Genomic DNA, 27,700 nt, shown 5'->3' with positions numbered 1-27,700 from the left:
TCAGAAGCACTGCCACCAGGACCCGTCTTCTTCAGGATGGTAGTCATAATGTGACTTAATGACCAAGTGTGGATTGCTGACCCCCACAGCTTCCAGCAGCTTACTGGATTCCTTGTCAGTTTTTCCTTTGCACAACCTGAACAAAAAAAGGGAACATCTTGTTTTAGCCTTCTAGGATTTTAGGGAAGGAAGAAAAAGCTATTAAAGTAGATGAATATATATATAGTAGGAAAGGGAACCAAGAGAGATACAGTGAAGGAGATGCAGCACTCAAAGGAAAATGATGTGTAGAAGTCATGAAAATTAAGAAGGGTCCTCCAGAGCCTTGTTTTGGAAAGGAAAACAAAACCACAAATGATGCTCCTTGATTACTAAGCCAGACACCATTGTAAGTACTTAGCCTACACTGACTCAGATACACCTTATAGCTCTGTAGTTTTTATTTTACTCAGATATTCTGGTAAGGATAGAATTCAAATTCAGACTGACTCCAGCTCACTCAAATTTTACTAAGATGCTATGTAATGTCTTTCAAAATCTGGTGTTTTCTAGGACACCCAGAGATACATAGTCAGATTGATTTTGAAGGAAGCAATACATGAATGAGTCCCACAGTCCCTCACTCCAGGGGCCCCTCTCAGACACTACTGAAGACTCACCCGAGAATTTGCAGTTTAGTAGACTCTGGATACCTCAAGACTTCACACAAATCCCTAATTCCTTCATACCCAATGATATTTTTTGTCAGGTTCAGTTGTAGCAGTCTTTGGTTGCTGAGCAGTGAAGAGGAGAGATCCTGACAGCAGCCAAAGGTCAAATCACAGTTTTGCAACCTTTAAATAGACATAAAGATAAATGGCAGTATCCTATGACACAGCACAAGGTCATGGAGAGATCTGTGAGTTTTGAGTGGAGGAGAATTCCAGAAATGTTAAAAATGAACACAGATTAATCAAGGACTACATATACTTATAACACTACTACCTATTTCCATTTCGGGTGGAATGGATCCCTTCCTGTATCATAATTACAGTTTGATAATTACAAGTCCAGGAAATAACTATAAAAAATATAAAATTATGAAGCTGTTGAAATTTACACTAACTAAAAGAAAGCAATAAAGGGTATATTTTAGAAAGTTGTATGAAGTGTTTCAAAAGTAAGGAACAGTGGTCATAGCACAGTGCCACTTATGTAAACACACACCAAAAGAAATTATGTATTACAAGGATGATTTTAATTCTTTAGCATATATTTGAAACTCATGGAATCAGTTGCCTACAGTTGGAAATAAAGGCAATTAACCAATTACTCAACCAACTTGCTCATCAAGAGCTTTTGCAGAAATCAAGCCCAGGGCAGCTGATGTTTCCCCAACAAATTCATTTGAATTCTTACCTCATGTTTATCTAGTCACTGAACACTTGAGAACTCATATATGGGTTGAGAGTGAACTTTTTCAAAGTTTCTGTCTCTATGAAACTCACATTAATGTGGAGGAGAAACAGTCAAATTTCAACACAAGGTACATAAATCATGCAAAGTATGCCTCAGGGCATAAAACATAAGTTACCAAGAATTCATCAGGAAGCAGTCACCTTAAATTTGTACCCACCAGTAGTATTTCAAAACCTAGAAGACAAAAACTAACAAAGCTACAAAGTGAAAACAAAAATCTAGTAGTATAATGGAGACTTCAACAAATTTCTTCTTCGTTACTATCTTACAAAAACTATCACTAAAAATGTGGAAAGTTTGGCCAATAGGTGTAAGACTAATTAACTAATCCATAATGGTACCTTGTGGGAAGAGTAGCAATCACACTTGAGGAAAAAAACCACAGAACCTGGGAGGTACAGAGAATTGGGGAAAAACAGTTCCCATTTCCCCCACTAGGACCCATCTTGCAGCCTGGAAAAGTCATGAAGTGGTCTGTGTCAGTCAAGCAGCAGCTGAGGCTGACAAACTGATGGCTGCCTGGTTGTCATGCCCACTGCATGTCCTGTAAACAGGAAATCGTAGACACTGCAGATCTGAGCAATTCTTCTCCTGGGCCAGTGTAGCCCTTGTGTGCATCCTTGCCATGTGTGCGAACACAAGTGCTGTCTCATTTCACTCTATCACAAATTAAAACTTGCCACGACAGCCTTGGGTTATACTTTGGTCCCCTAAGGAAGCTATAACCATCACCATGACCTGGCTTACCCAAACCACTGTAACAACCCAAATTAAATAAACACCGCATCCCAAATAGTGGGGAGCAGTGGACCACTGAATGTCTCTTAGGGATAGAGGTTGCTTTTGCCTGCCTTTTGTCCAGCATTTTAGTCAATTACAGCAAGGATCAACAGGTCATTTTATATTTCCTTCTGTGTGTCATAATAGATGAGACCTATTAATCTTCTCATGGACTTCCTCAGTTTGGCCAAAGACCTTAGGAGCATGATTGAGTCAGTACTGCAAGTTGGTCTTAGCCTATGCTTGAGTCTTAGTGATGGCTTTACATAATTCTATCATATATAACTATAACTGAATATACTTGGTCTCAGCCTCTCTTGAGCAGATTCATCAGAGTGGCCAATTAAGTGACGTTCACCAGAAGCCAAAAATGTACCATGTGGAAACGAGACATCCTTAACAAGCCTTTCACTCTCTTACATGTTTTGCTAACACAAATGCAAGACTCTTTACCATTCTCCAGAGCTGGATAAAGTAGCATCTTCCTCCAGGACTGTGAGCAGGCTTACTTACCACTGGCTATACAGTGGCTACACACTGATCCATCCACACCCATCAGGAAAGCCCCATAAGACTTGGGAGAAGGAGGGCTGCCACTGACACACTGTGTTTATGCTTTTGCTATGTGCTTTCTGCCAGCATTCTCAAAGCAGCAATAGGCTCAGGTATTAGATTATAGGTAGGATAAAAGTAAATCTCAGAATTAACACTTATATCATGATGATGATGATATAAAGCATATTAAAATGTATGTATGTGTATACATAAATAGTCATTGGAAACAAAGGAAGCAGCACTTCCTTGGAAAAGTCAGGGAATATTTTTCTGAGACAATTCCAAAAGGATGAAATATATCATTGTCTATGGGTTTTCCACACATAAAGTATAAGTTTTGACTCAGGTCAAATGAGGTGAATATGTATTAGCAAGTATCAGCTCTGGTTATGTAAAAAGTCTAAACAACTAGAATGGAAAATAAAAAGTGCAGAACATATGATCCTAGACTGTAGTTCCTTGAGAGCTTAGCATTTTACAGAAGGAACATGATTAGTAAAGTCTTCTACTTCATAAGGACAATCCAAATATTAGAAAGATAACATGGAGGAACCAAATGCAGTGTCATTTAATATTTATCTACCCAAAGTACTAAGAGGGACAAAGAGAAATGTGGTTTTCACAGCCAATAAATGCACAATATTTAGCCATGCACTTAAAACTCATTTCTCAGAATACCTTATCTAACTATTTATTTTTCATTCTCCTCCTATAAAACTTCTGCCAGATCTTGTGGCTGATGCCTAAAGCCCCAACACCCAGGAGGCTAAGATAGGAAGATCAATGTGAGTTCAACGCCAGCTTGAGCTGCACCGAGTTCCAGATCAGCCTGGGCTATGTGATGACCATGCCTCAAAACAACGATAAAAACTTATAGATATACCAGCTACTCAATAGGTCTCATTTTCATAATGGAAAACTAAACTCACCCAAGACACTGAATGTTACAGTCTGGATGTCTCAAAGCACCACACAAAATCTTCACTCCCTCATTCTCCAATCTGTTGTTCCCGAGGTCAAGGCTCCACAAGTTTGGGCAGTTCACGATAGCAGAAGCCAGATCCTCACAACAGGCACGAGTGAGGAGACAGCCCATCAATCTGTAAGAAACAGGAGGAAGGGTGAGCCCTTCAGTTGTGAAGCTCAATCACTTCTTCCTTGGAGAGTTGCCCAGGTATTTTGACACCCCTTATCTTTTATGGTGATTATCCAGGACACACATAAGATGGTCTACTAGAAGAAACAGATGTATTTTCTCAATGAGCACATGAAACCAGTGGGTAAGCCTTTCTCCCACAAACAAGTTATCTACAAAGTTTTCAAAGTGTAAAAACTCATTATTTTAATCAATTCTTAAGAAAAATGGATATTAACCTGCCCAATAAACTCAGGAGGCTCTATGACTAGATTTTTCCAAATATTTTTGAAATAAAATTTTGTAGGATTCCATCTCAAAAGTATTGTCATTAAAGAAGAAATCTACATATAGAAAGATATTTTTTCCAGGTTCTTTGCACAGTCACAAGACTGGTATGTCAGATCCTTGGAATGCTGAGACAGGAGGATGACAAAGTCAAGGTCACCTGCAGTTTACAGTGAGAGATCCTATCTCAGAATAAAACATAATGTATGCATACATGTTCTCCTAATCTGCCACATCTGTTGCTATTCCCCTTCACTTTCTCCTCCCCATGAGAGTCCCACATGACAGAATCCTCTCTTCTGTTACATCTCACAGGGTTTGTCTCCAGAGTGACATCCCAATTGCTCCTGGGGACACTTCTGTATCCTTATATAAACACATGAAATACATTATAATTCAATTTATATTAATTTTTATGTAATCAGCATTTTGTGTTACTTGAAGATGAGAGCATTACCTTAATGTTCTTCAGTCCCCTCAGCACCTACCTCCTATTTATGGTACCTGTTGATTGACAGAATTGCATGGCCTGCCTTAACACTGAGGGTAACTAAGAATAAAATTGTCTTGCTGGGTGTGATGGCACATTCCTTTAATCCCAACACTGGGAGACAGAGGTATGAGAATAACTGAGTTCCAGGCCAGCCAGAGACTACATAGTGAATTACAGGTTAAACTGGGCTAGAGTGAAACCCTAGCTTGAAAAGCAAACAAAAATAAACAAGAAAAAAAAAATCTTGTATACATATTGAGAGAGTGTAAATAGGCCAGTATGCTACTCATTTAGAAACTATCTTTGCAGTTTAATGATAATCTCTATTAAGTGAAACTTGTCTTCCAGTTGAATAATGATCAAGGGAATTTCTGAGAATCACAAAATAACTCCTATCATATAAAATACCCCAAAGGACTTAGAGTTGCTCATTAGACAGGTGATCTCAGTCACCTCAGTGTGAGCATCACAATAAATTCATGTGGAAGTTAATGGTAGCTTTCTCCTGTTAATAATAAAATAAACACTCCCAAAGACCTCCCATTAATAATAAAATACTCCCATAGACCTCCTGTTAATAATAAGATACTCCTCATAGACCTCCTGGAAAGGAGGAAATGTTCATTTTGGCTCAAGGCTAAGTCTGTAGTCACTTAGGGTCATTATCTCTGGGTCTGAGGTGAGGCAGAACATCATGGTTGGAAGGGTGTGGCAGGCGGAGAGTCAGAGAAAGCAAGGAAGGGACAGAGACAAAGCATATCCATGAACTAGCAACCCCCTGATGTTTCCCACGCTTCCAGACAGCATTACCAGTTGGGACCTAACATTTAACACATGAACCAACTTTGGGAGACATTTCAGATCCAAACTATAATAGTTATGGTTCAATCTAATTAGTACAAACACATGTCTATATCAAGGAGCCTGAGTTTGTTTCTATGTATGTATGTATGTATGTATGTTCTCCTAGTTTCTTTATGACTCACTAGATTCTGGTTTAAGTACAAACAAGAGAGGTAAAATACTGGAGAGATTCAGCTTCGTGGATGTGGAAGGCAGACACTATATCCACTAGGGGCACAGTTAAGGAAAACAAGAAATAGCTCCTGTACCACCTGGTGCCTCTGGAACCTGACCAAAGGAAAGTTTATTATAATCACCATAGTGATGTTTTAAAAATCTGTATTCTTTCTCTAACAGATACCCGTCTCCCCCCACCATCCTAGCTAGAAATTACACGGAAGTCAAGTCACAGGAAACCTACTGGAGCTCCTGAAGACTGCAGGTTGGCTGCTGAAGGACATTGCAAAGCAGCTTGGTCCCATCGTTCATGAGCCCATTAGATGCCAGGTCCAGATGTGTCAGGCTCTTGTTGTGCAGAAGGGAGGTTGAGAGATATTCACCACCCCGTGGGGTGAGATGGCAGTTCCTCAGTCTATGGAGGACAGTGTGAGGAAAGATAGAGTCAAGTCTTAGCTGCCCAGAGGTGATCCTCTGAAAGGCTGCATTCTATGATCCTTTATATGCTTAAGCCACTCCCCTACCCACTTGTATCACATGGTGTGACACTTGGGTAAGTATTAAATTGGGTTACAAACTGGATTGGCATTATTTATCCGGATCTCACACAGCTCATGTTAGCCTTAAGCTCACTATATATATAGCCCAGGCTGGTCTTGAACTCAGTGAGCCCCCTGCCTTAGCCTTCCCAGGGCTAGGCCACTGGCATGAGCCACCATGCTTGGCTGAGAGTTTCTTACTGAAAATCAAATGTTCATTTTCTTACTTTGCACAAATACAGTACTCTTGCAGAGGTAAGTGCGTGAACAACAGGAGCATGCAAAATAGAGTAGAAGAGGGATAATCAAAATAAATATTGTATAGTAGCATTTTCAAGCCATAAGGAAAAGACATCAATATATATTAATGTGCCATTAATGATTTTAGTACAATATCTCTGACATATGGGGGAAATAAACAAAACCCTTAGGAAAATTAATTTGGAATAATTTTACATGTAAATGTTAAAAAGTTGTAAAGATGGTAAGGAAATGACATACTTGAATTTAAAAAAAAAATAAAGGTATTTCTAGCTATGATAAAGCCTCTAGAAGTCAAGAGACTGAATGACTTCACAAAAAATTTAACCATCTAGGCCAGGTGTTGTGGTACTTGCCTATAATCCCAGAATGTGGATGTGAGAGGCTGAAGTGGAAGGATTACCAATATAAAGCTAGCCTGGATTACATAGCAAGTTCATGAGCTACACAAACTTGTGTCTTAAATTGTTTAGCCAGGAATGGTGGCGCATGCCTTTAATCCCAGCACTCAGGAGGCAGAGGTAGGAAGATCACCTTAAGTTCGAGGCCACCCTGAGACTCCATAGTGAATTCCAGGTCAATCTAAGCTAGAGTGAGACCTTACCTTGGGAAAAAAATTGTTTTTAAACTCATTCTCCAAATGACCATAAAGCAAATGTAAGTTGGAAATTAAAGCAATATGTTAGGAAGAGTATTTACAACACATAAAATTTATATGTCTGATTTTAAAAATCAAGTACATGTAACAGAAAACATTTAAAAGATAACATCCCCCAAGGAAGCAATTAAAATATAAAATATAAAAGGCCAAAACCATTTGAGAAACATGCTCAACATCAAATTACTTTAAAATTTATTTTTCAAATATATAATTAATACTGATCAGAAAGATTGTGGATACCCAGTAGTGTGTTAAAATGCAAGCTCCCAGATCCTGCTGGTAGCTTGACCTATTTGGAAGGCACTTTTAACAAAAATCAGACAAAATACTTTGGGTTACCTATTCCACATCTAGGGACTTATTTAGCAAATTGAGTAAAATAACACATACAATGAAATACTGTACCTCTTTAATGCTATTCTTATAGATTTACATGTTCTAAGACCAGATAATGAAGTTGGGTTGGTGGTGAACTTTGGTTTTGCATCTTGAGAGACATTAGCAAATCACTGTGGTATCTAAGCTTCATATTCCTGACTGGTTCAGTGAGGCACCTAAAACTCAGGTAGCCAATGAAACATCAGGTACTGCTGTACAGGTTAAACAAATGTAGCACAGGAGCCAGAATAAAGGTACAGTAAATGATACTTATTAATATCATCATCATTAAAGATGTCAGGAGAGTGGGAGAGATTGCTTAGCAGTTAGGGCATTTGCCTGCAAAGTCTAAGGACCCAGGTTCAATTCTCCAGGTCACATGTAAGCCAGATGCATAAAGTGGCACATGCATCTGGAGTTCATTTACAGTGGCTAGAGACCTTGGTGTGCCCATTCTCTCTCTCTCTTTCTCAAGTAAATAAAAATAAGTCAAAAAATAAAGATGACAGGAAATAAATCAAGGTTCAGTATTCCTAATATATGTATCTTCATTTGTCTTAGTGTGTTTTATGTTACTGTGACAGAATAACTAAGACTGGGAATTTATAAAGAAGTTCCTTGGAGTTCTGAAGGCTGAGAGGTTCAAGACTGAGGGCTATGTCTAAAAAGAGAGCAAGAGAAAGAGGTCCCAAGCTCACACTTTCATCAAGAACCCACTATGGGGCTGGCAAGATGACTCAGTGGGTAAAGTGCTAGCCATACAGTTACAGCACTCACGTAAAAACGGCATAGGAGTGTGTCTCTGTAGTCCCAGTGCTGGGGAGGCAGGGGTAGACGTGCATGTCTAATCCTAATCCTGGAGGGGCAGGGGTAAAAGGATTCTTGAGCTTGTTGGCTGGTTAGTGGGTCTAAGTTGAATCAGTGAGCTGCAGGTTCAGTGAGAGGTGCCGTAAAAATGGATGATAATTGAGGAGAACACCTGATGTCAGTCTCTGGCCTCCACATGCATACAAATACATTGCACACAAACCTGTAACACATGTGCCCAGACACATACGCACATACACAAATGAAAAAGAACTCACTGCTACAATAACATATTCCTGAGAAAATGGCATTATATTACTGCCCTTGTGATCTAATCACCTCTTAGAAGTCTCACCTCTCAACATTACTGCACAGAAAATTAAGTTTCCAACACATGACTCTGAGGGAGGGGGCACTTGTACCATAGTGTCACTGAAAATACATTTCAAAGCACATGTTAGATTAGGAGGGTAAAGGTAGCAGATACTCACACAAGGCTCTGTAGAGTACACTGTGGATGTTCCAAGGCATCACTTAAAAGCTTTACTCCATTGTCTCCCACATTGTTGTAGGCCAAGCAGAAATGTGTCAGCCTATTATTGCTGATGAGAGCCTGAGAGAGATCCCTACAGGCAGCTTCTGTGAGGCCACAGCTTTCTAAGCTGAAGGAGAAACACAGGTGGGAAGGGCTCCATCAATCTCCAAAATTCATGCCTCTTAGTTTTTTCACTAGAAAATTAGCTGGTGCTTATACCTCTACACTTCAACAAATGTACTTAAATTATGAATTCAGTTGCAGCCATCATTAAGAGGATGAAACAAAGAGGACCACACAGTCAGTCTGAAAGAAGTCAAGTAAAAGAACTGGAGCTGAGTATGCAGCTCCGTGGTACAGTGTGTGGCTTAGCCCGCAACAATCCTGGGTACTAAAGTAAAGGAGGGAGTAGGAGGAGAAATCGGGGGATTCATGTAGAACTTATCTAGTATTGGCAACCCAGTTAATGTCACAGCAGCACATTTTTTCCCCTGTTCAAATTGTAAGTTAGAAATAGACTCACGACAGCCTCTCTAGGCTACACTCTGGATTTCCTAAGGCTTCACACAACAACTTCACTCCATCATCCAGAAGCTTATTGGTTGACAGACTCAGATATATCAAGCTGTGGTTTTCAATGAGAACCTTAGATATATTTACACAACAAACTGCGGTTACGTTACAGGAATCCAACCTGGAAAATACAGAAGACCAGAAATGACACATCCCATACAGTTACAACCACCACTCACTCAAAGGGTGGGAATTGCCCAGTTTTGATATCTTGCCTGAAAATTCATCTTTACAATGGCCAGGTTCTATAGTAATTAAAGCATACTGCTCTGATAGAGTATTAAAGGAGGGCAAGAGAAGAAACTCGTCTCTCCCATCCTCAATTCCTTATTGGAAATATGTATGAAAGCATTTTAAAATTCTTTAAATGGTAGTATTTTTGAATCTGGAAAGTGAGTTGTTTTCTCCAACTGCAATTCAGAAGATGGAGAGAAGGATGTCACTGATTTGTAGAATAGCAGAAAAAGCTGAAGAGGAAGTCAGAAACAATAACTGTGTCCCTTGCACTCTTTTTATTCATGCATCAGCCTGCACTTTCTGAGGGACCTAGTCTTTAATGGATATCAGGATGGTAGCATGTTTGCCTCAAATGCAGGAAGCCCTGGGTCTGGTTCTCACCACTGTATGAACCAGGTGTGGTGGTCAAGGTCATGCTCAGCTAACCTAGAGACCCTGTTATACAAGAAAATGCAAACAGCAAGTAAATCAGAAATAAAATTCAGACAGTGCTTGAAAATTTCTGGATACATAATACAAACAAGAATATATCTCATTATAAAGGAAAATAACAAATGGTATTAAAATACCTTAAAATGTTTTTAAGTGTATAATAAGTACCCCAAGCCAGGTAAGAGAGATGCCTGTAAATCCTTCCAAGTGTGGTGGAGCACTTCTTTAATCCCCGCACTCAGGAGACAGATGTAGGAGGAGGGCTGTGATTTTGAGGCCAGCCTGAGAGTACAGGTTGAATTCCATGAGTTTGAGGCCATTCTGGGCTACAGTGTGAGACTGTCTCACCCACAGCAAAATATAAAATGAGAATTCACACTTTAATGTTCATTTAAGTCTAAGTGGCATGATTATAAGTTATGTATACATATTTAAAACTTATTAATGAGTTTATTAAAACTGATGAATATAAAAATTTATAATGGAGAAGAGAGGACAGAGTTTCAACTCAAATCTGCCCAAGGGTTAGAACTTCTGGCTTCAAAGCATGTGTCCTCACTTCTCCAAAGTCTGTTCCTATTTACAGTGACAGTATGCACTATACATGGCTGTAACTGCTGACAGTCAGCTCGAAGGTCTCACTCCTGGAGTGAGTGCAACAGGCTTGGCAAAAGATGTTTTGGTCTAGATCAGAGCACAGTCGAGGCTCTGGATATTTGCTGTTCTCAGGCATGTTCCTCTTGTCCAACTACTTTAAACACTTATGTTATGGAATACTAGACATAATTAGCTAAAAGTCTTTGAAGCAGCATTTTTATACTATTTTGGTACTTTTCAGGTGGCTATTTTCTAGAGCCAACAGTTGCTCCATTACTTTTCTTAGCAACTCTCAAGAATTATTGGCATTCCCCTATTTCATTTTCTTTTCACTTATTTTCCTAGTATATTTTATGACCTAACCAATTATTTGGCCCACAATGTACAGACAGCTGTCAAGACATGGAAAGTGGAGCTTTTCTCTCTGCTTCTTAAGGGGAACCTTCAGTAAATTATAGTGGTACATTCCTATGAAAAACAGTGAAAACATGTATGTTTTCAGTGTGCACAGGCACAAGATCTGAGTTGTAGCAATTTAAAATTGTATAAGGCATTTGTATTTATTTATTTATATATTTTAGGTCGAGGTAGATGTAGCCCAGGCTGACCTGTAATTGACTCTGAAGTCTCAGGCTAGCCTCACACTCAGTGAGCCTCCTACCTCAGCTTGCCAAGTGCTGGGATCAAAGCCATGCATCACCACACCCAGCCAGGCATTTTATTTTATTTTTTAAGTATTTATTTATTTGAGAGAGGGGAAGAAGCAGAAAGAGAATGGGAGCACCAGGGCCTTCAACCACTGCAAATGAACTCCAGACATGTGTGCTCCTTTGTGCATCTAGCTTACACAGGTCCTGAGGAATAGAACCAAGATCCTTTGGCTTTGCAGGGAAACTTTCATTAACTGCTAAGCCATTTCTCCAGCCTCTAGGCATTTTATTTTTAAATTTGAAAGCTATTATAAGAATCAGGGACCATATTTTGTAGTCTTTCACTACCCACACTATCTAAATATAGGAAGAGCAGAACTTCAAAATGCATTTCTAAAAAGTTTAGTTCAGCATGATCTATGCACAAACCAGACCAAGAGGGACACTGTATTATTGTCTGAAATTTTGCAAGGTCTAAAGTGAGCAGAAACTCTGAACTTTACCAATGTAATGTTTTAAAGGAGGTTTAAATTGGTGACACCCTCACTGAGAGAATAGCCAGTCCTACATAGTGTTGTGTTAAGATTATTGCAAATGCTGGTAACTTCTAACAGAATGTTCAAAACACCACTGATACACAGAGCTCTGCTAGTTAAGTTGGCACATGGTTTCCTTCTTGAGAGCTTGCTAACTGGGTCTACCTTAAGTGTCACCAGCAGAAGATATCATTCAAGTCTCAACTGAAAGGTATCTTACCAAGTCCTACTGCTCTGCTAAATGTCAACTTTTCCCACCATGGAGCAGATTTTTACTATTAATATATCATCTACAGACATAAGAACCAGTGACATACTTTTCACTTGGGTTGCAAGCCAGAAGTACCAGTTACATAAAATTATTCATAATGACATGAAACTACTTCACAGCTGGCAAAGTTGCTAACTCAACCTGGCCTGCTGACACTGCACACAACTTGAGTTCAAGAATAACCTAACAGCTCTCCAGACACACTGTACAAAGTGAAGTTCATCTTGTAAAAATGGATAAAAATTAAAATATTCCCAGTGGTCACAGAATCAGAATTCACCTTCCTGTTTTCAAAGAAGGTCTTGTTTCAGATCTGTTTCTCTCACACCTAGTTTATCATTCTCTTCTCTTGGGGCTGGATAGATTGCTTAGTGGTCTGCAAAGCCAAAGGATCCTGGTTCAATTCTCCAGGACCCACATAAGCCAGACGTACAAGGAGACACATGCATCTGGAGTTCGTTTGCAGTAGCTAGAGGCCCTGGTGTGCCCATTCTCTCCCTTCTTTCTCTCTATACCTCTTTTTCTCTCTCTCTCTCAAATAAATAAAATATATGAAATAAAAAAAAATAAGACCCACCTTGGCCCTTCATGCATCAAGGTTCAATCTTGGCCTGCTGCACTCTTCAGGAAGTTGAAAAACTTCTAAAATGAAACCTTCTTGGTAGTTGTAGGTACATGTGAGAAACTGACTTAACTGACTTTCACAAGAAAATGAGAGCTTTCTTAAAAGCAGTCATTCAATGTTGAGATCTCAAATATGATTGCTAACATTCCCACATTTATACAGGAAGTAGGCTGGAAGGCCACTAATGAAATCAATAGTACATGAGAGAGTAACTTGACAGTTGACAGTTGCCACCCTGTTCTTTCTCAGCCTTCTGGGCTTGACACTGAATTGCAGTTATAAGTTGGTGGTGATTCACTATCGAAATTCCAGTGAAACTGAGCTTGCCCTAGTACTGTTCCCTCCTAATCATTGACATATTCTTTTCAATGAGTTCAGAGATGCAATAAATATGTCTCAGTAATGAAGTATGAAAAATGTTACATGTTTCTTAAAGTCTTGGTCAACCCTCTCCTTCCCACCCCCACAGTGTATAGGAGTTAAAGACATAATTATACAATGGGAAGATTTCAGTGGGGCATGGAGATGGAGGAATGAGCCATCCCTACCAGAGGAAAGCAGCTAGTTGCTACTTATCTCTGAAAATCCTGATCAGGAAAGTAGACTTATGCTAGCTGGCCCCATGAAAGTACAGTCTGTAAGTGTCTACTGGACAGACCAAAGTCTAATTCATAATAACAACAACAAAAATAAAACCTCAAAGCCAGCCATGGTGGCACACACCTTTAGTCCCAGCACTTGGGATGCAGAGGTAGGAGGATCACTGTGAGTTCAAGGCCACCCTGAAACTACATAGTGATTTCCAGGTCAGCCTGGGCTAGAGCAAGACTCGATGTCAAAAAACACAAAAGGAAAACAAACTCGAGATTTACCTCAGATTTTGTAGTTTACACTCTGGATCTTTCAAGACTTCACACAAAGACTTGACATCTCTATCTATTATGTCACTCTCTTTCAGGTCAAGATGTGTCAGATTCTTGTTGTAAGGCAAGAAACTAAAGAAATCCTTACAGCCATCAAGGAAATAGACAGAGCTCAACCTTCAGAATAAATACATGCAGAGGGATTACAAAATTATTTCAATAGTTATAGCATCCATTTCATATTAATATACTACTATTCTCATCTCTTATCTGATTCTGAGCTTCTCACATTCCAGTTTAGGTCCCAAATCCCAAGCTTCAGAATATTGCTTAAAAAACAACTGTATCTTAACATACATTTTCATTTACAATATGATAGTTGAAACTCCATTTTTTTTTTACTTTAAAGGAAAAAAATGTGTTAACATCAGCAAAGGCACAAAGGAACCTCTGAACTTTTATTAATCTCAGGAATGACTAAAAAACTCGTCAAGGCCACTGCAAACGCTGAAACAATTCATGTTCATGAGGTTTAAATTTTGTAGATGATTTAAAATGTGCACCCAATATCACCTGTCTGACATAACAATGTATGTTGCTTATGAGTAACAAGAATACTTTTATCTCACAAATTTGAAGGATATACAAAGGAAGTGTACAAAGAAAATGCCCAGTTAATATCCTAATATTTCTTCTATTTCCTCTATTTTCAGCCATAATAGTTACATCTGATTTTCCTACAGTATTTCTTTTGGCCCTGAATTCCCACACTCCACACTGCTCCCTACCTATTCAAACTTCTATGCCCCTTGCCACGCACCCACAAAAGATTAATTCATTTACAGCACAAACCATCCTCATCTTCTGTGGCGCCAAAGAGTAACAACACTTGCCTTTGGGGTCGGATAGCATTAGAGGACTGAACAGGAAGGGGTCACAGAAACTTTTAAATCATCTCAGAATGTTTGTATATACTGTTTCTTGTTACATAGGTGTTTAGACTTACTAAAATGGTCACATTTCATGTCTGCATTTTAGCAAGTATATTCAATAGAAATAATTTAAGAAAAGATTGCACTTTCTATTTGTCAGGAGAAACAGAATGAGAATATGAATATGGCCACACCAGGGTCTCTTACCACTGCAAACCAACCCCAGACAGATACACCACTTTGTGCTCCTGGCTTTATGTGGATACTGGAGAATCAAACCCAGGATGGTAGGCTTTGCAATCAAGTGCCTTTAGCCAATGAGACATCTCCCCAGCTTCCTCTACTTTTTGGATCTGCATTGAATGCTTCAGTTCCATGCTCTTTTCTCTAGAAAACTCTTAATGCAGTATCAAAAACCCAGATTAACCACTACTACACTTGTTGGATATTGCCCAGAACAAGCCATGTGATTCCATTTCCTCAGATATTTCCATGGTTTATGTTCTTAAGAGTATTTTGCATAGCATATTTTAAGTATAGTTGTGCTTTGCCTAATGATGGGGAGACATTTTGAACAATGTCATTAGTGGATTTTGACATTATGCAAACATGAAAGACTACATTCATGCTAGTTAAGATGGCTCATTAGTGATCACAGTTATGTTATTATGGGACCACAATCACCCCTTATTGCCCCAAATATTATAATGTGACACATGGCTGTAATTGTTTACTTTTGATATACCTAAACGAGTTGGAGTGGGAGGTGGTACAATGAAAGACACTGGAAAACTCTACTAGCATTTCTCAAGCCAGACTTACAGTAGTTTTTGTAGTTTACAGCTTGGGAGTCTTAGTTCTTCATTTAAAATTGTTAGTATTTCTTTATCCAAGTTGCTGTTGGCCAGGTCCAGTTCTCTCAGGTGTTTATTTGTATGAAGGACAGAGCAGAGATCTCGCCAGCACTGACTACAGTGACTATTATCCCTTTGCCTATGTAATTAAAAAAAAAAAAGATCAATCATCCCCCCCCCCTTCCCCAGTTGACTCTTAGATGCCATCAGGATAAAAGTATGCTATGAAAAACAATGAACATTAGGCCACTAGGTGTAGCTTTTCTGTGGGCACAACCCACAGCGATCCTTGGTTCAGTCCAGAATGGGCTTGGTTTATTCCAACTTCCCCATCTTTTGTCCATTCCTTCAACATACACAGAATTCAAACTACAGACTTCATATGGGATGTAGAAACTCAGGAGAAATATGCCTTCAAATATCAGAAGAGCCAATATCAAGAAAAATATATGACCACAAAGAGAAAGATGATTAGTGCACGGATATTAGAGTAACAAAGAACTAGGGTTATGGAATGGGGAAAAAAATCTGAGTCGTAGAACACTTACGTGAATATGGATTGTTCTATGCTCGCTCCCCCAAAAGTGCTGAAAAAACAGAACCAGAAACTTTGAGCCCCAAGTCTACCACTTAACCAGTAATATATTATTTTAAGCAAATCACAAAGTCTATGAGACCCCAATTTTTTTATCTATAAAATGGAAAAGTCAGGATGGAGAGATGGCTTAGATGGCCTGTGAAGCCTAAGGACCCAGGTTCAATTCCCCAGTACCCACGTAAGCCAGATGCACAAAGTGGTACATGGATCTGGAGTTCATTTCCAGTGACTAGAGATCCTGATGCACCCATTCTCTCTCAAAATAAATGAAAATAATTTTTTTTAATGGAAATGTAATTTCTCTTCCCAGTGTTCCAGGATTTAATAGTCAAGTTTAATGGGGTCATACAGTACTTTGCAAACATTAAAAATGTAGATTTAGCTTAGATAATTTCTAATGAAGACATTGTTCAAAAATTGAATTGTAATGAGGAACAAAATGGATAGTCTAGTGATCATGGGTGTATCCACCAGAAAGCAGCAGCCCAAAGTCCCAGCTCAGCTGAAAAACTTACTAGCCCACATGAACTTCAGCTTCTTTATCTTGGAAAATGAAGATGACAGAATCTATTTCTTAAGACCACTGTGAAGTTTCAACCAACCTAGAGAGACTAGTTAGCAAATGTCTTCAATTTTTAAGTTCTCCTAACAATTGGTAACTACCATTTATATTAAAATATTTATAAGTCTAGCATGTTGCTTGATATATAGTAGGTACCCAATACCGATTCCTGTGCCTTAACTAAGCTGGAATGGATGGGGCTAGGGACGTGACCCAGCGGTAATGCCGAGCATGCATAAAGCCCTTCGTTGGATTCTCAACCAACCTCAGAAACCAAAAAGGATGAATGTTATGGCAAACCTGAGGTGTTAAATTTGGGAGAACAGGATTGGAATTAATTCAAATATTCACGTGCTTCCTAGGTACAAACATTACATATACAATATGAACAAGACAGAATTATTTTGTAGAACAGACTAGGGCCTACATACGCCTTGTAAAACACTGGGGATTTCAGACACTTAAAGTTTTAGCGATAAAGCCAATACTAGTGTCAGACTCAACAAAACAGGTGAGGGAAAGTTAGCGTGAGGTCTGACAAGCCTTTTAAACTTCATTAGCTTTAACAGGCATCTTCATGCTGTGCCTTGTATCACATCTTTTTATTATTACTGTTTTTTCTAAGGCAGTCTCTCTATCCTGGGATGGCCTTTAAACTCACTGCAATCCTCCCATGTTAGCCCCTGAGTGCTGAGATTAAAGGCATGCAATACCATGCCAAATGATCATATCTTTTGGGGTACAACTATAAAGTCTATACTAAGAAACTCACTAAGGGAAATTACTTGTAGCTCTCCAAGGAAGTAAAGAATAGCTCATTCCAGCTCACAATTTCTACTTCAACAGTTTTGAGAGGAATGAAATGTAGGTTCTTTTTAAAAATGCTTTTATTTAGGGAAAGCAAGCGGGAGAGGGAGGGAGAGTGAATGGACATGCTAGGGCCTCCAGCCACTGCAAATGAACTCCAGATGCATGTGCCACCTTGTGTATCTGGATTATTTGGGTATTGGGGAATTGAACCTGGGTCCTTAGGTTTCACAGGCAAGTGCCTTAACTGCTAAGCCACCTTTCTAGCCCTATAGGTTCTTTTAATATTGGAACAACTTGGAAAAATCAAAGACTTAAAGTCAAATGGGCCGCAGTCAAGGTATGCTTTTGTGCCACTCAGTTTTTCCATAGGCAGAATTTAGACAGATACCTCTTAGGACTACTAGAAGACTAAATGAAGGACTTACATACTATCAGGCATGTGAACAGCACTCAGCAAATGTTAGCTACTATCTGATGTGTGTTTGAATCAAGGATTATATACCAATATTTTAGGTAAAGCTCTCTGAATCTTAGCTATGGAACCTCTCCACCATCTATCTTTGTTGTTACGATAAAAACTAAATTGAGGGCTAGAGAAATTATTAGTGGTCAAGGTGCTTACCTGCAAAACCAAAGGACCCAGGTTTCATGTAAGCTAGATGCACAAGGTGGTACATGTGTCTGGAGTTCATTTGCAGCAGCTGGAGGCCCTGGCATACTCATTCTCTATCTGCTTCTTTCTTTCTCTCCCTTTCTCAAGTAAAAAAAGTTTAAAAACCTAAATTGGATATGTTAAATATCTGACTCACCATGTATGTCTGTACTACAGAGAAAGCCCTTAATTGTAGTTTAATTTGGATTTGACTTCTATAGTTAAGTCTTCTCCCAGATTTATACAGGAAGATGCAGAAAAGCCAACTTGATGAAATGGTAAGTTAAAATAAGCTTTCTGTCCTGTGTGTGTGTGTGTGTGTATACACTATATATTATATATGAGAACATATTTAAATCTATTACATAAACATAGCTGAAGGTTCATACTTCTTTCAAAAATATTCACTACTCCTTTTTCCCATTGCACTTCTAGTATATTTCTAATATAGATTTTTATTATTATTAACAACATTTTATATTGATACATAATGTCTTTTTTGTTGTTTTACAACAAACACCTGACAGTCTTCACACAGATATTAATGGGATGAGACCCTTCATATACTATAAAACAAGGCCCCCCTTTGTTTAAAAAAAAAAAAAGGTTAGCTAGTACAGGGAACATAGGACAGGTAGATAAGGTATGTTCAGAAGCCTCAGCAACAGACTTCTGTTTTCTTAGACTTCTGGATCTACTTACTCTAATGGGTGCAAGTTTGTGCTGTATTTCATCTTTCCTTGAGAAGCTTTTCATTCCCCTGAATTGCTAGGAATTTAGAGTTGTCAGCCTATCCCTATCTTAGACTTGCCGATGGGTCAGAAAAGCTATCTGAGGCTAAGTTGTTTGTTTTTTTTTTCTTCCATTTTTTGAGGTAGGGTCTCACTCTAGCCCAGGCTGATCTGGAATTCACTATGAAGTCTCAGGGTGGCCTCAAACTCACAGCAATCCTCCTACTTCTGCCTCCTGAGTGCTGGGATTAAATGCATGCACCACCTCTCCTGGCTCAGTGTTTTTTTTTTTTAATTTTTATTTATTTGCAAACAGACATAGAAGAGAGATAGAAAGTGGACATGCCAGGGCCTCTAGTCATTGCAAACAAATTCCAGATGCATGTGCCCCTTGTGCATCTGGCTTAGGTGGGTCCTGGAGAACTGAACCTAGGTCCTTTGGCTGTGTAAGCAAATGCCTTAACTGGTAAGCCATCTTTCCAGCCTTTTTTTTTTTGGATGGTGGCGGGGGAGGGGGCTTTTCATCATCAGTAATCATGATTGGCCAACAAAGGGTTTTAATGCCTGGCCTCTTTGCTCCAGTACAGGACAACTCTACCAAAAGTCCTCCCAACTTAGGCACCTTAGCTAAGCAATTCTCCCCCTACAAAACCTACTTCCTTCACTACCACCCCACCCCATTTCCATGCTTCTAGTAGACTGAACATACATACCAAGTTTTATCTGTGCCACTTGAGCTGAACATCTTTATAAATATCATTGTTATGATCAGTTTAAGGGTCTGTAAACGTTGGCAGTTTTTAAGGCAGAACGAAGACACAAGCAGGTGTGTTTCTTCGTAAATATTAATGACAACATTTGGGAAATAGCTCATTGCTTGAGTTACAAATACTTCATCTTGAGTCTCATACAGAAGGTGAAACAAGTCCAGAAGTCCCAGCTGTGTTGGAGAATAGTTACTGCTTCCTAAATTTTCTATCCACTTCAGCACCTCCCCTTTTATCTCCAGGGACAACGTACAGTTCAGTGTTTCCTCCAGGTGTTTTACTCTAGCTTCATTCAGGAGGCCAAACAGAAATTGTTTCATCTGTGTCAAATGAAGGGCGTGGTAATGTCTGCTTTCAAGTAACGTTTTCATATTTGCAAAGGGCTTCAAGGAGCGGTCTCTTGTTTCCCAGCCATCTTTCAACAAGTATAACAGAGCTGCAAAGTACTCCTGAACCTGCAGGTGAGTAAACATGTAGCAGTTTTCATGTTCTGTGTCCTTCTGAAGAATATTCATGTCCAGGAAAACTGAGATATCCGTTCTGGTTAACTCATGCTTCCTGAGACTGTCCCGATAAAGCATGTGTGTCATGGTCCAGACTCCTTGAGCAGCCATTTGACACAGGCTTCTCAGCAGGGCTTCATTGGGCCGACTAGAAGAACCTCCATCCTCCTCCCGCGCAAACAGGTTGGAGATGTAGCTCGTAAACAGAGCTGTGGTTGTTTGGCAGATCTCGGTGACATTGCCACCCTTCTCCATTTGCTGCTCCAGACAAGAACAAATGAGCCTGCATGTGAGAGGGGCATGGCACATGTTGAAAAGCGTTTCATTGTTTCTTACTGCACTGATTGCTTCTATGGCCTGTGCCTTGTCTTTGAAAAACTGGTAAATATAGTCTATTCTTGCACTTTCACATATGCCTAGGAGCTTCACATAGTGCGGTTTCTTCAACAAGGGCTTTAGTCTCTTGGAAGAAGTGACTCTTGTTGTCACTAACAAGGTTGATTCTGGGAGCATAACTTTCCTCAGCAAACTGCTCATGAGGAAGGACACTGGGTGTACCTGGGCCCAGTCCTTACACAGTGCAAACTCTGGTTCTTCAAAGGCAAAGCTGAGTTCATCAAAACTATCAATGATAAAAAGGAGATTTCTAGGCTGGGACAGGATCTTCTCAATGGGAATTTCAGTGCTGGGCCAGTCCTTTGATATTAACTGAGCAAAGCTTCTCTCTTTCATTTGACAAATTTCTCTCCCACTGAGATAAAAAACGTAGGTAAACTTCTGCTGATAGAGGTTCCCCTCTGCCCAGTCCAACATCGCCTTCCTCATCAACGTTGTTTTGCCAACACCAGCAGCTCCCAGAAGCACTACCAACTGTGGCTGCTCACCATTAGTGACATCCATATCGAATAAATGTTCCAACAGCTTGCGTTCTTTCTCAGTAATTGTGTCTGCATGTTCACCAAGCAGAGGGTCCTTATTCCATACAACGCAAAATGTTTCCTTTATTTTACTTCTATATCCTGTTCTATCACCTATTCAGAAAGAAGGGAGTGTGTGTGGGGGGGGGATAAAAGACACATGATAAAACAAACTATTATTTTCATTGTTAAGAAGATTGGTCTTTAAGAATATATGCTGAATCAAACAAAAAAGTTCCTATGGGATTAAAAATATATTAGGAGCTACTTCTTTAAGAACAGGAACAGAGCCAACATTGCCAAAAACAATTACACTGGCAAATAAAATTAGATTCACTCTAGAAGTATTTTTTCTTCTTTGTGCTTTTTCTTTTCTTTTTGGTGTATGTGTGCAGTGTATGTATGAGCATGTACTTGTCACACGTGTATGTGTGCAAAGCCCACAGGACAGCATAACATGTCCTCTAACACTCTTCCATTTTCTTCCCAAGAGACAGTCTCACTCAACATAGAGCTCACTGTTTATGGTTAGACTGGTTTACCAGAGAGCCCCAGTGATCTTCCTGTCTCTGCCTCCCTCTGCACTGGGGTTACAGGCATGTGTGGCCATGCCTGGAGATTTACATAGATACTCATGCTTGCTCAGCAAGCACCTTTACCTGCTCAGCTATCTTCTTATCCCTCTTTGTACTTTTTCTTTAGAATGATTTTTGCATGTTGTATTGTGTAATCTATGGAATATGCACACGTTTGCAGGTGTGCTTGCCCCAAAGTGCATGTGTGCTGAGGCCAAAGGAGGATGCTGGGTGTCCCCTAAGGCACAGCCACTCATCCATGTGCTTTCTCAAGACGATGTATCTCAATGAACCTAGAGCTGTGATTTTATGTAAAATAAACAATAAGTAAATGCAAAGGTATAAATATATAAAAAGTCAATTATACCTAGAAAAGGAAATTAAGCCTCAGGTAAATAAGCACAATATGATTCTGTATTCAACAGTGTGAACAAACTATTTATGTCACAAAACTTATAGGATATGTACTAAGATATTAGTATGGCTTTTATTTTGTTTAACTGGGAGACAGTCTTACAGTGTTTCCCAGGATAGCCTCAGACTTCCTGCATCCAAGACTAGCCCTCAAACCTGTGATTCTCCTGCTTTGGTCTCCCAAGTGCTGGATCACTGGGTGCATGCACCACCATACCCAGCCTAGTACTGGTTATTTCTAAATGGTAGGACTGGACATGGGGAGTGGAGAAGCTGAAACTCATTTATCTTCTGTCATAGATTTTAATCTTTAATAATATACTTGATTTGCTTATATAAAGTTGAGAAAAGAAGTAGCTGATGATAGTCAAAAATATTTTGAAAAAAATAGGGATTGGGGGGAGATAACACTAACAAAAAATTGGACGCTAAGGGCCTAAGGATGTAGCTCAGTTGGTAATGGTTGCCTAACCTTCACAATGCCTTGTGTTTTATTCCTAGCACCACATAAAACCAGGTATGTTGACATGTACCTGTCATCCTAACACTTAGAAGATGGAGGAAGAAGGTCAGAAGCTCAGGGTCACCTTCAGCTACATAGTGAATTTGAGGCTAGCCTGGCTAAGACCTGGTCTCAAACTCTGAAGCCCATTATGAAGCTTTAATAATGTAATAATTTAGATAATGATCAGATTAGTAATCAGAGTTTTAAAAATTTTTATTTTACTTATTTTTTTAAGTAGTGTCTCACTCTAGCCAAAGCTGACCTGGAATTCACTATGTAATCTCAGACTGGCATTGAACTCACAGCAATACTCCTACCTTGGCCTCTCGAGTGCTGGCATTAAAGGCATGCCCCACCATGCCAAGCTCTGTATTATTTTCTAGTTTGTACTTGAAGTACTTTCCAAAGTTTCTATAATAAAGTTTTTTTCTTTCTTTTGAAACAGATGCATCTGTAGCTTAGTTTGGCTTGATACAACATAACTTAGAGAAGCCTTGAACTCCCAGTAATCCTCCTGTTTCATCCTTCTGTGCACTGGGGATTACAGTTACATTCATCATAGCTAATTAAATACTCGTTATTCTTGGACAATTGGTGTGCTAATACATAAACACATGAAGGAAACAGCAGCTAGGTTAGAAATAATGTAAAACAGCTTTGAGTTTTTCCTCATACTACAAGAATAACTTCCTTATTGGAAATTTTAAATGAAAGTCGGAGTAGGGAGCTATATTTAAGATCACATGACACTTTTGCAATTATCCATGCTTAGACCAAAGTAGGTTCTTTATTTCTTTCTTTTTTTTAATATTTCATAGTTTATTTCCTCCTTATTTGCTGAGGAGCATAACACTATTATTTTGTGAATAGGAAAACATTTTTATATTGAATATAATATTTAAATTTACTATTGACATATTTCGATTTTATATTAGCATATAATTGAGATATATATGAACTTAAACAAAAATCACTTAAACACATTTATGAATTCTATTGTTATACTGTGCATACTGTATGTATTATGAAGTATTGGTAGGACTGGCATTAAATATGTTGGTTTCCTGTCTATGTAGCACATGTGGAATATATCATGTAAATTTTCTTTCCACCTACTTGCATGGTGAGCACTGATGAACTCTGGTTGGGGTCTTTAGTCTGATGTTCACAGGGATTTCCTAGCTATATGTCGAGGGAAGTAATTACTGTCTTCTCTAGGTGTTTACCTAGGTGACCCGCTGCTTTCTTACTCATCTTCACTGAAGTGTGTCATGAAGTATTAGAGAAAATGGACTATTAGGTAAGCCAACTGTTCCCTGGTTCAAATGGACATTGTAAAAGTTTGTGAGATAATATCTGTCATTGGAATAGCCTTAAATACTGAAAATATTTCAGCTATGTAAATGATTATAACTTTAAAATGATCATCAAAGGTATACTTTGGGAATCTGACTGTATTCCATTGAAAAATTATTAACTCAGTAAATTAGCTTTATAATGTCATTTTTACTAAATTCAAGGGGTAGAGTCTTGAATTACCTTAACTTTTGTGAGAGAGACCTTTTTCTTTTTTTTTCTTTATTTCTTGAATGAAATAATATGGCTCTTTTGAAAGAAAGATATTTGGATTCAGAAAAAGTTCAATATTTTGTCCAATTTTCTTTCTACTCTAATTCCATTTATATAAACGGTTCGAAACAAAGTGAGGGAAATGGAAATGACTTTAAACTGGGACTCAGAAGAACAGGTTCCAATTTTGTTTTTTACATGGATTTGTTGGCTACCATTCCTGGAATTCAGTTACAGTACCGTCTCTGAACAGAGACAATGTGATAAGCTACATGGTTCCCTGCTAGCTGGATTATTTTAATCCCTAAAATATACACAGAAATTTGCCTATTCATTAGACTGTGAACTGTTTATTGGCGTTGCCAAATACTGTTGTCTTGAAATCCTAGCTTGACTCTTAGACCACATAGCTTTTTAACAACTTTATTTATTTGAGAGAGAGAAAGAGGCAGATAGAGCAAGAACTGTAAACGAACTCCAGACACATGTGCCACCTTGGGCAGGTGGCTTATGTAGGTCCTGGCCAATAAAACCTGGGTCCTTTGGCTTCAAAGGCAAGTAACAGATAAACCATCGCTCCAGCCCCACATTTCCAGTTTTATTGACACTGAATAAGTCAGAAAACAGTGAGGTATCACAAGTTAACTGCTGAGTTGAACCGAGGTCCTCTAGGAGATCACCCTCCCTTGCCCATGATGCTTCAGAAGCTCAGAAGGGAAAAATCTACTCACCCAGCACTGACTCCTGCTCAACTTGCTCCTCCTCCATGGCCTCTACACCCTCTGAACTCATGGTTGGTGTTGCCCCTGCAACATGTTCCAACATGATCATTAGATATACGAAAAACATGGAGCTTGGGTGATAGCCAGAACAGGACCAGTATTTTTCTCAGTGGTCTAATTCTATGGCCATCTGGATTTAGTAAAGCTAGCACAGAGAGCCTCAAGCTCCACCACGTAGCTTAAGGAAGAAGGGATGTGGTACAAGCACTGGAGTAGGAGACCTCTTGCCTTCCCTCTACTCGGTAACACTAAGCACATGATGTCCTTGCCAGTCTTGATCTCAGAGGGATACAGAGAAGCAGAAAGTGGAGATAACAGATACACATCTGTGGTCTAAAGCCTTATCTTCTAGTAAGGGGTTTTAAATGTCTATAATATTTTACATGTGAGAATGACCAAAAGTAGTGGTTTGTGCTACCTTGTTTATCCCATTACTCACCCCAGCAAATATGTTAATTATATTTGAAGTGATCTAATATTCAGTCTATGACTATTTGTACTTTAGGCACAAGCATGCACAATAGGAATTATCACTCAGTTTTAAAATCATTTTACTAGGTGCAAGGTAGATGAATCTAGATTGTGTAACAGCACACAAAACCCATCCCGCTTCATTAGTGTTCCTCTGGTTCTTCAGATGATCCAATGGGCTCTAGAAAAACAAAACAGACCTCATTCCTTACCCTTAGATCCATCTCTAACTTCACTCACTGTTGATCTCTGCCTTTGCTCTCTTACACAGCTCCTTCCCTGCCCCCAGATCCATCTCTAGAGTCACTGTTGATCTCTGCCTTTTCTCTCTTACACAGATCTCTCAGGTTCATCTTGCCAAATGTTTTGAGAGTCACATTCCAGGATTGCTGTCCTGGGTAGTGTTTATTCATCAAGTAAACCAGGTCCTCCCACTTGCTTTCTTCATTGCAGTCCTTGGTACTAGGTAGCACCCAAGTTTCAAGGTCTCTTTTAGGAGTAGCTTGAAGTTATTTAATTCTTCACTGTTCTGCTCCTCCAAATACAATAGCAGCCCACAATCAGAAAAGAACAATGACAATGAATCTGCCATCTTTGTCTGTGGGTCAGGACTTAGCTTTGTGAGAAAAATAATTTCATAAGACATGGAACAAATGGGACCTGTGCAAAAGTGTGAGTAGAAAATGAAGTATGTCTGGAAATACAGATTAGTTCAACCTTCACTGAAACTAACCACAAAATATGGTACTGACCTACTAACTTCTGTAACATTTTTCCTAACATAAAATATCCAATTAATATACATCACTGCATTGTATTTCTTCTATTATTTCAGGATTTATTCCTAGTCCTACCATGGATGAGTTATAAAAATTAAGAAGCCATTTTAATATCTCTGAACCTCAGTCTACTCTTCTTCAAAGTGATGATATCAGAGGGCTCTAGTATCAATCAAATGAGGTAAATTTCATGAATCATTGGACACAGAACAGTCTTATACTAGGTACAGGTTACTTTCCTCTTCAGTCCCTCCTTCCCTGCCATACAGCTCAACCTAGAACACATTGTTATTACAGCCCTGCCAAGATGTTACTCTTGAAGCACGTATAACTGGAATAGTCAACCATTTTCTTACACTAGGTCATTTCTGGTCAAAAATCCATACATCACCCTGAGTCTGTTGGTAGTTTACAAGCCCTTTCCACATCCATTTTTTCAAAATAAGTTATCCTGAGTGAGTTCAGTGTCAAAGCTTATCAGAAAGATCTTCCTCCTACTTCCTTGACAACAAATTCTATGACCTTTGTGGACTCCACGTAGAATTCAACTCCTTTAACAGAAATGACTACTCAGACTCTTAAATTACAAACTTCCATAGTCCATTTTCTACTAATATCTTGAGTTGAGTTTTGTGTGCTCCCAATTGTAACAGATCTTCAAAACACCAACAATTCCAGTCCTCTGAGTACTGCCTTTCACAGTCATAAGAGTCTTCAATTTCTTTCTTTTAGACAAAATTGAGAAACAAGAAAACAGAAGGGGAATAAAGAAAGAAAAGTGATGTGAGGAATGGGCCTACCAGGACCTCTTGTCATGGCAAATCTGAACTCTAGACAAACGCACTACTTTCTGCATCTGGCTTTACATAATTACTGGGGAACTGAACCCAGGCTGCCAGCCTTTGTAAGGAAGCACCTTTAACCATTGGGCAAGTTCTATTTCTTTTTTTTTTTTTTAATTTTTTTTTTTTTTATTTGAGAGTGCAGACACAGAGAGAAAGACAGATAGAGGGAGAGAGAGAGAATGGGCGCGTCAGGGCTTCCAGCCTCTGCAAACGAACTCCAGACGCGTGTGCCCCCTTGTGCATCTGGCTAACGTGGGACCTGGGGAACCAAGCCTCGAACCGGGGTCCTTAGGCTTCACAGGCAAGCGCTTAACCAGTAAGCCATCTCTCCAGCCCTCTATTTCTTTTGATACAAGGTATCATGAAGCTGAAGCTGATCCTGAACTCACTATGTAGTTGATGACCTTGAACTTTTGTGTGTTGGTGTGTTCTGTGTGGTATAGGCACATGTATGCATTTGTGAGGTAGCCAGAAGAGAACTTGGGGTGCCCTTGAGAAAGGATCTCTCCATCCATTAGGAGCTGCTAGTTTTTAGTCAGTGAACCTCAGCAATTCTGATATCCACCCACAACCCACCATGGACTTGGATTGCACACATGCGTGACTAGGCCTGGCTTTTTACATGGTTTCTGGGAGAATGAACTCGGGTGGTCTTCAGACCTTCCAGCTTAAAAGTGGCAAGCATTCTTAAACTTTAATCTCATCACCTTGTCCTCGAACTTTAGGTTCTCCTACCTCTA

The 27,700-nt window shown here is 39.2% G+C and overlaps 1 protein-coding gene across 1 annotated transcript; it reads right to left on the bottom strand.

Annotated features, from left to right (window-relative positions):
- Positions 1 to 25,928, bottom strand: Nlrp14 (NLR family pyrin domain containing 14). The gene is given in 12 exon segments (XM_004650907.2): positions 1 to 136; positions 660 to 833; positions 3,723 to 3,893; positions 5,974 to 6,144; positions 8,867 to 9,037; positions 9,434 to 9,604; positions 13,704 to 13,871; positions 15,449 to 15,613; positions 19,547 to 21,134; positions 24,815 to 24,889; positions 25,644 to 25,769; positions 25,772 to 25,928. Coding segments are annotated over 12 exon segments (3,273 nt in total).
- Positions 25,929 to 27,700: the final 1,772 nt, after the last annotated feature.

The sequence above is a fragment of the Jaculus jaculus genome, chromosome 3 (assembly GCF_020740685.1).
Source record: "Jaculus jaculus isolate mJacJac1 chromosome 3, mJacJac1.mat.Y.cur, whole genome shotgun sequence".
NCBI classification, from domain to species: Eukaryota; Metazoa; Chordata; class Mammalia; order Rodentia; family Dipodidae; genus Jaculus; species Jaculus jaculus.
The sequence above is the reverse complement of the archived record's forward strand: the minus strand, read 5'-3'. Positions and strand labels throughout refer to the sequence as shown.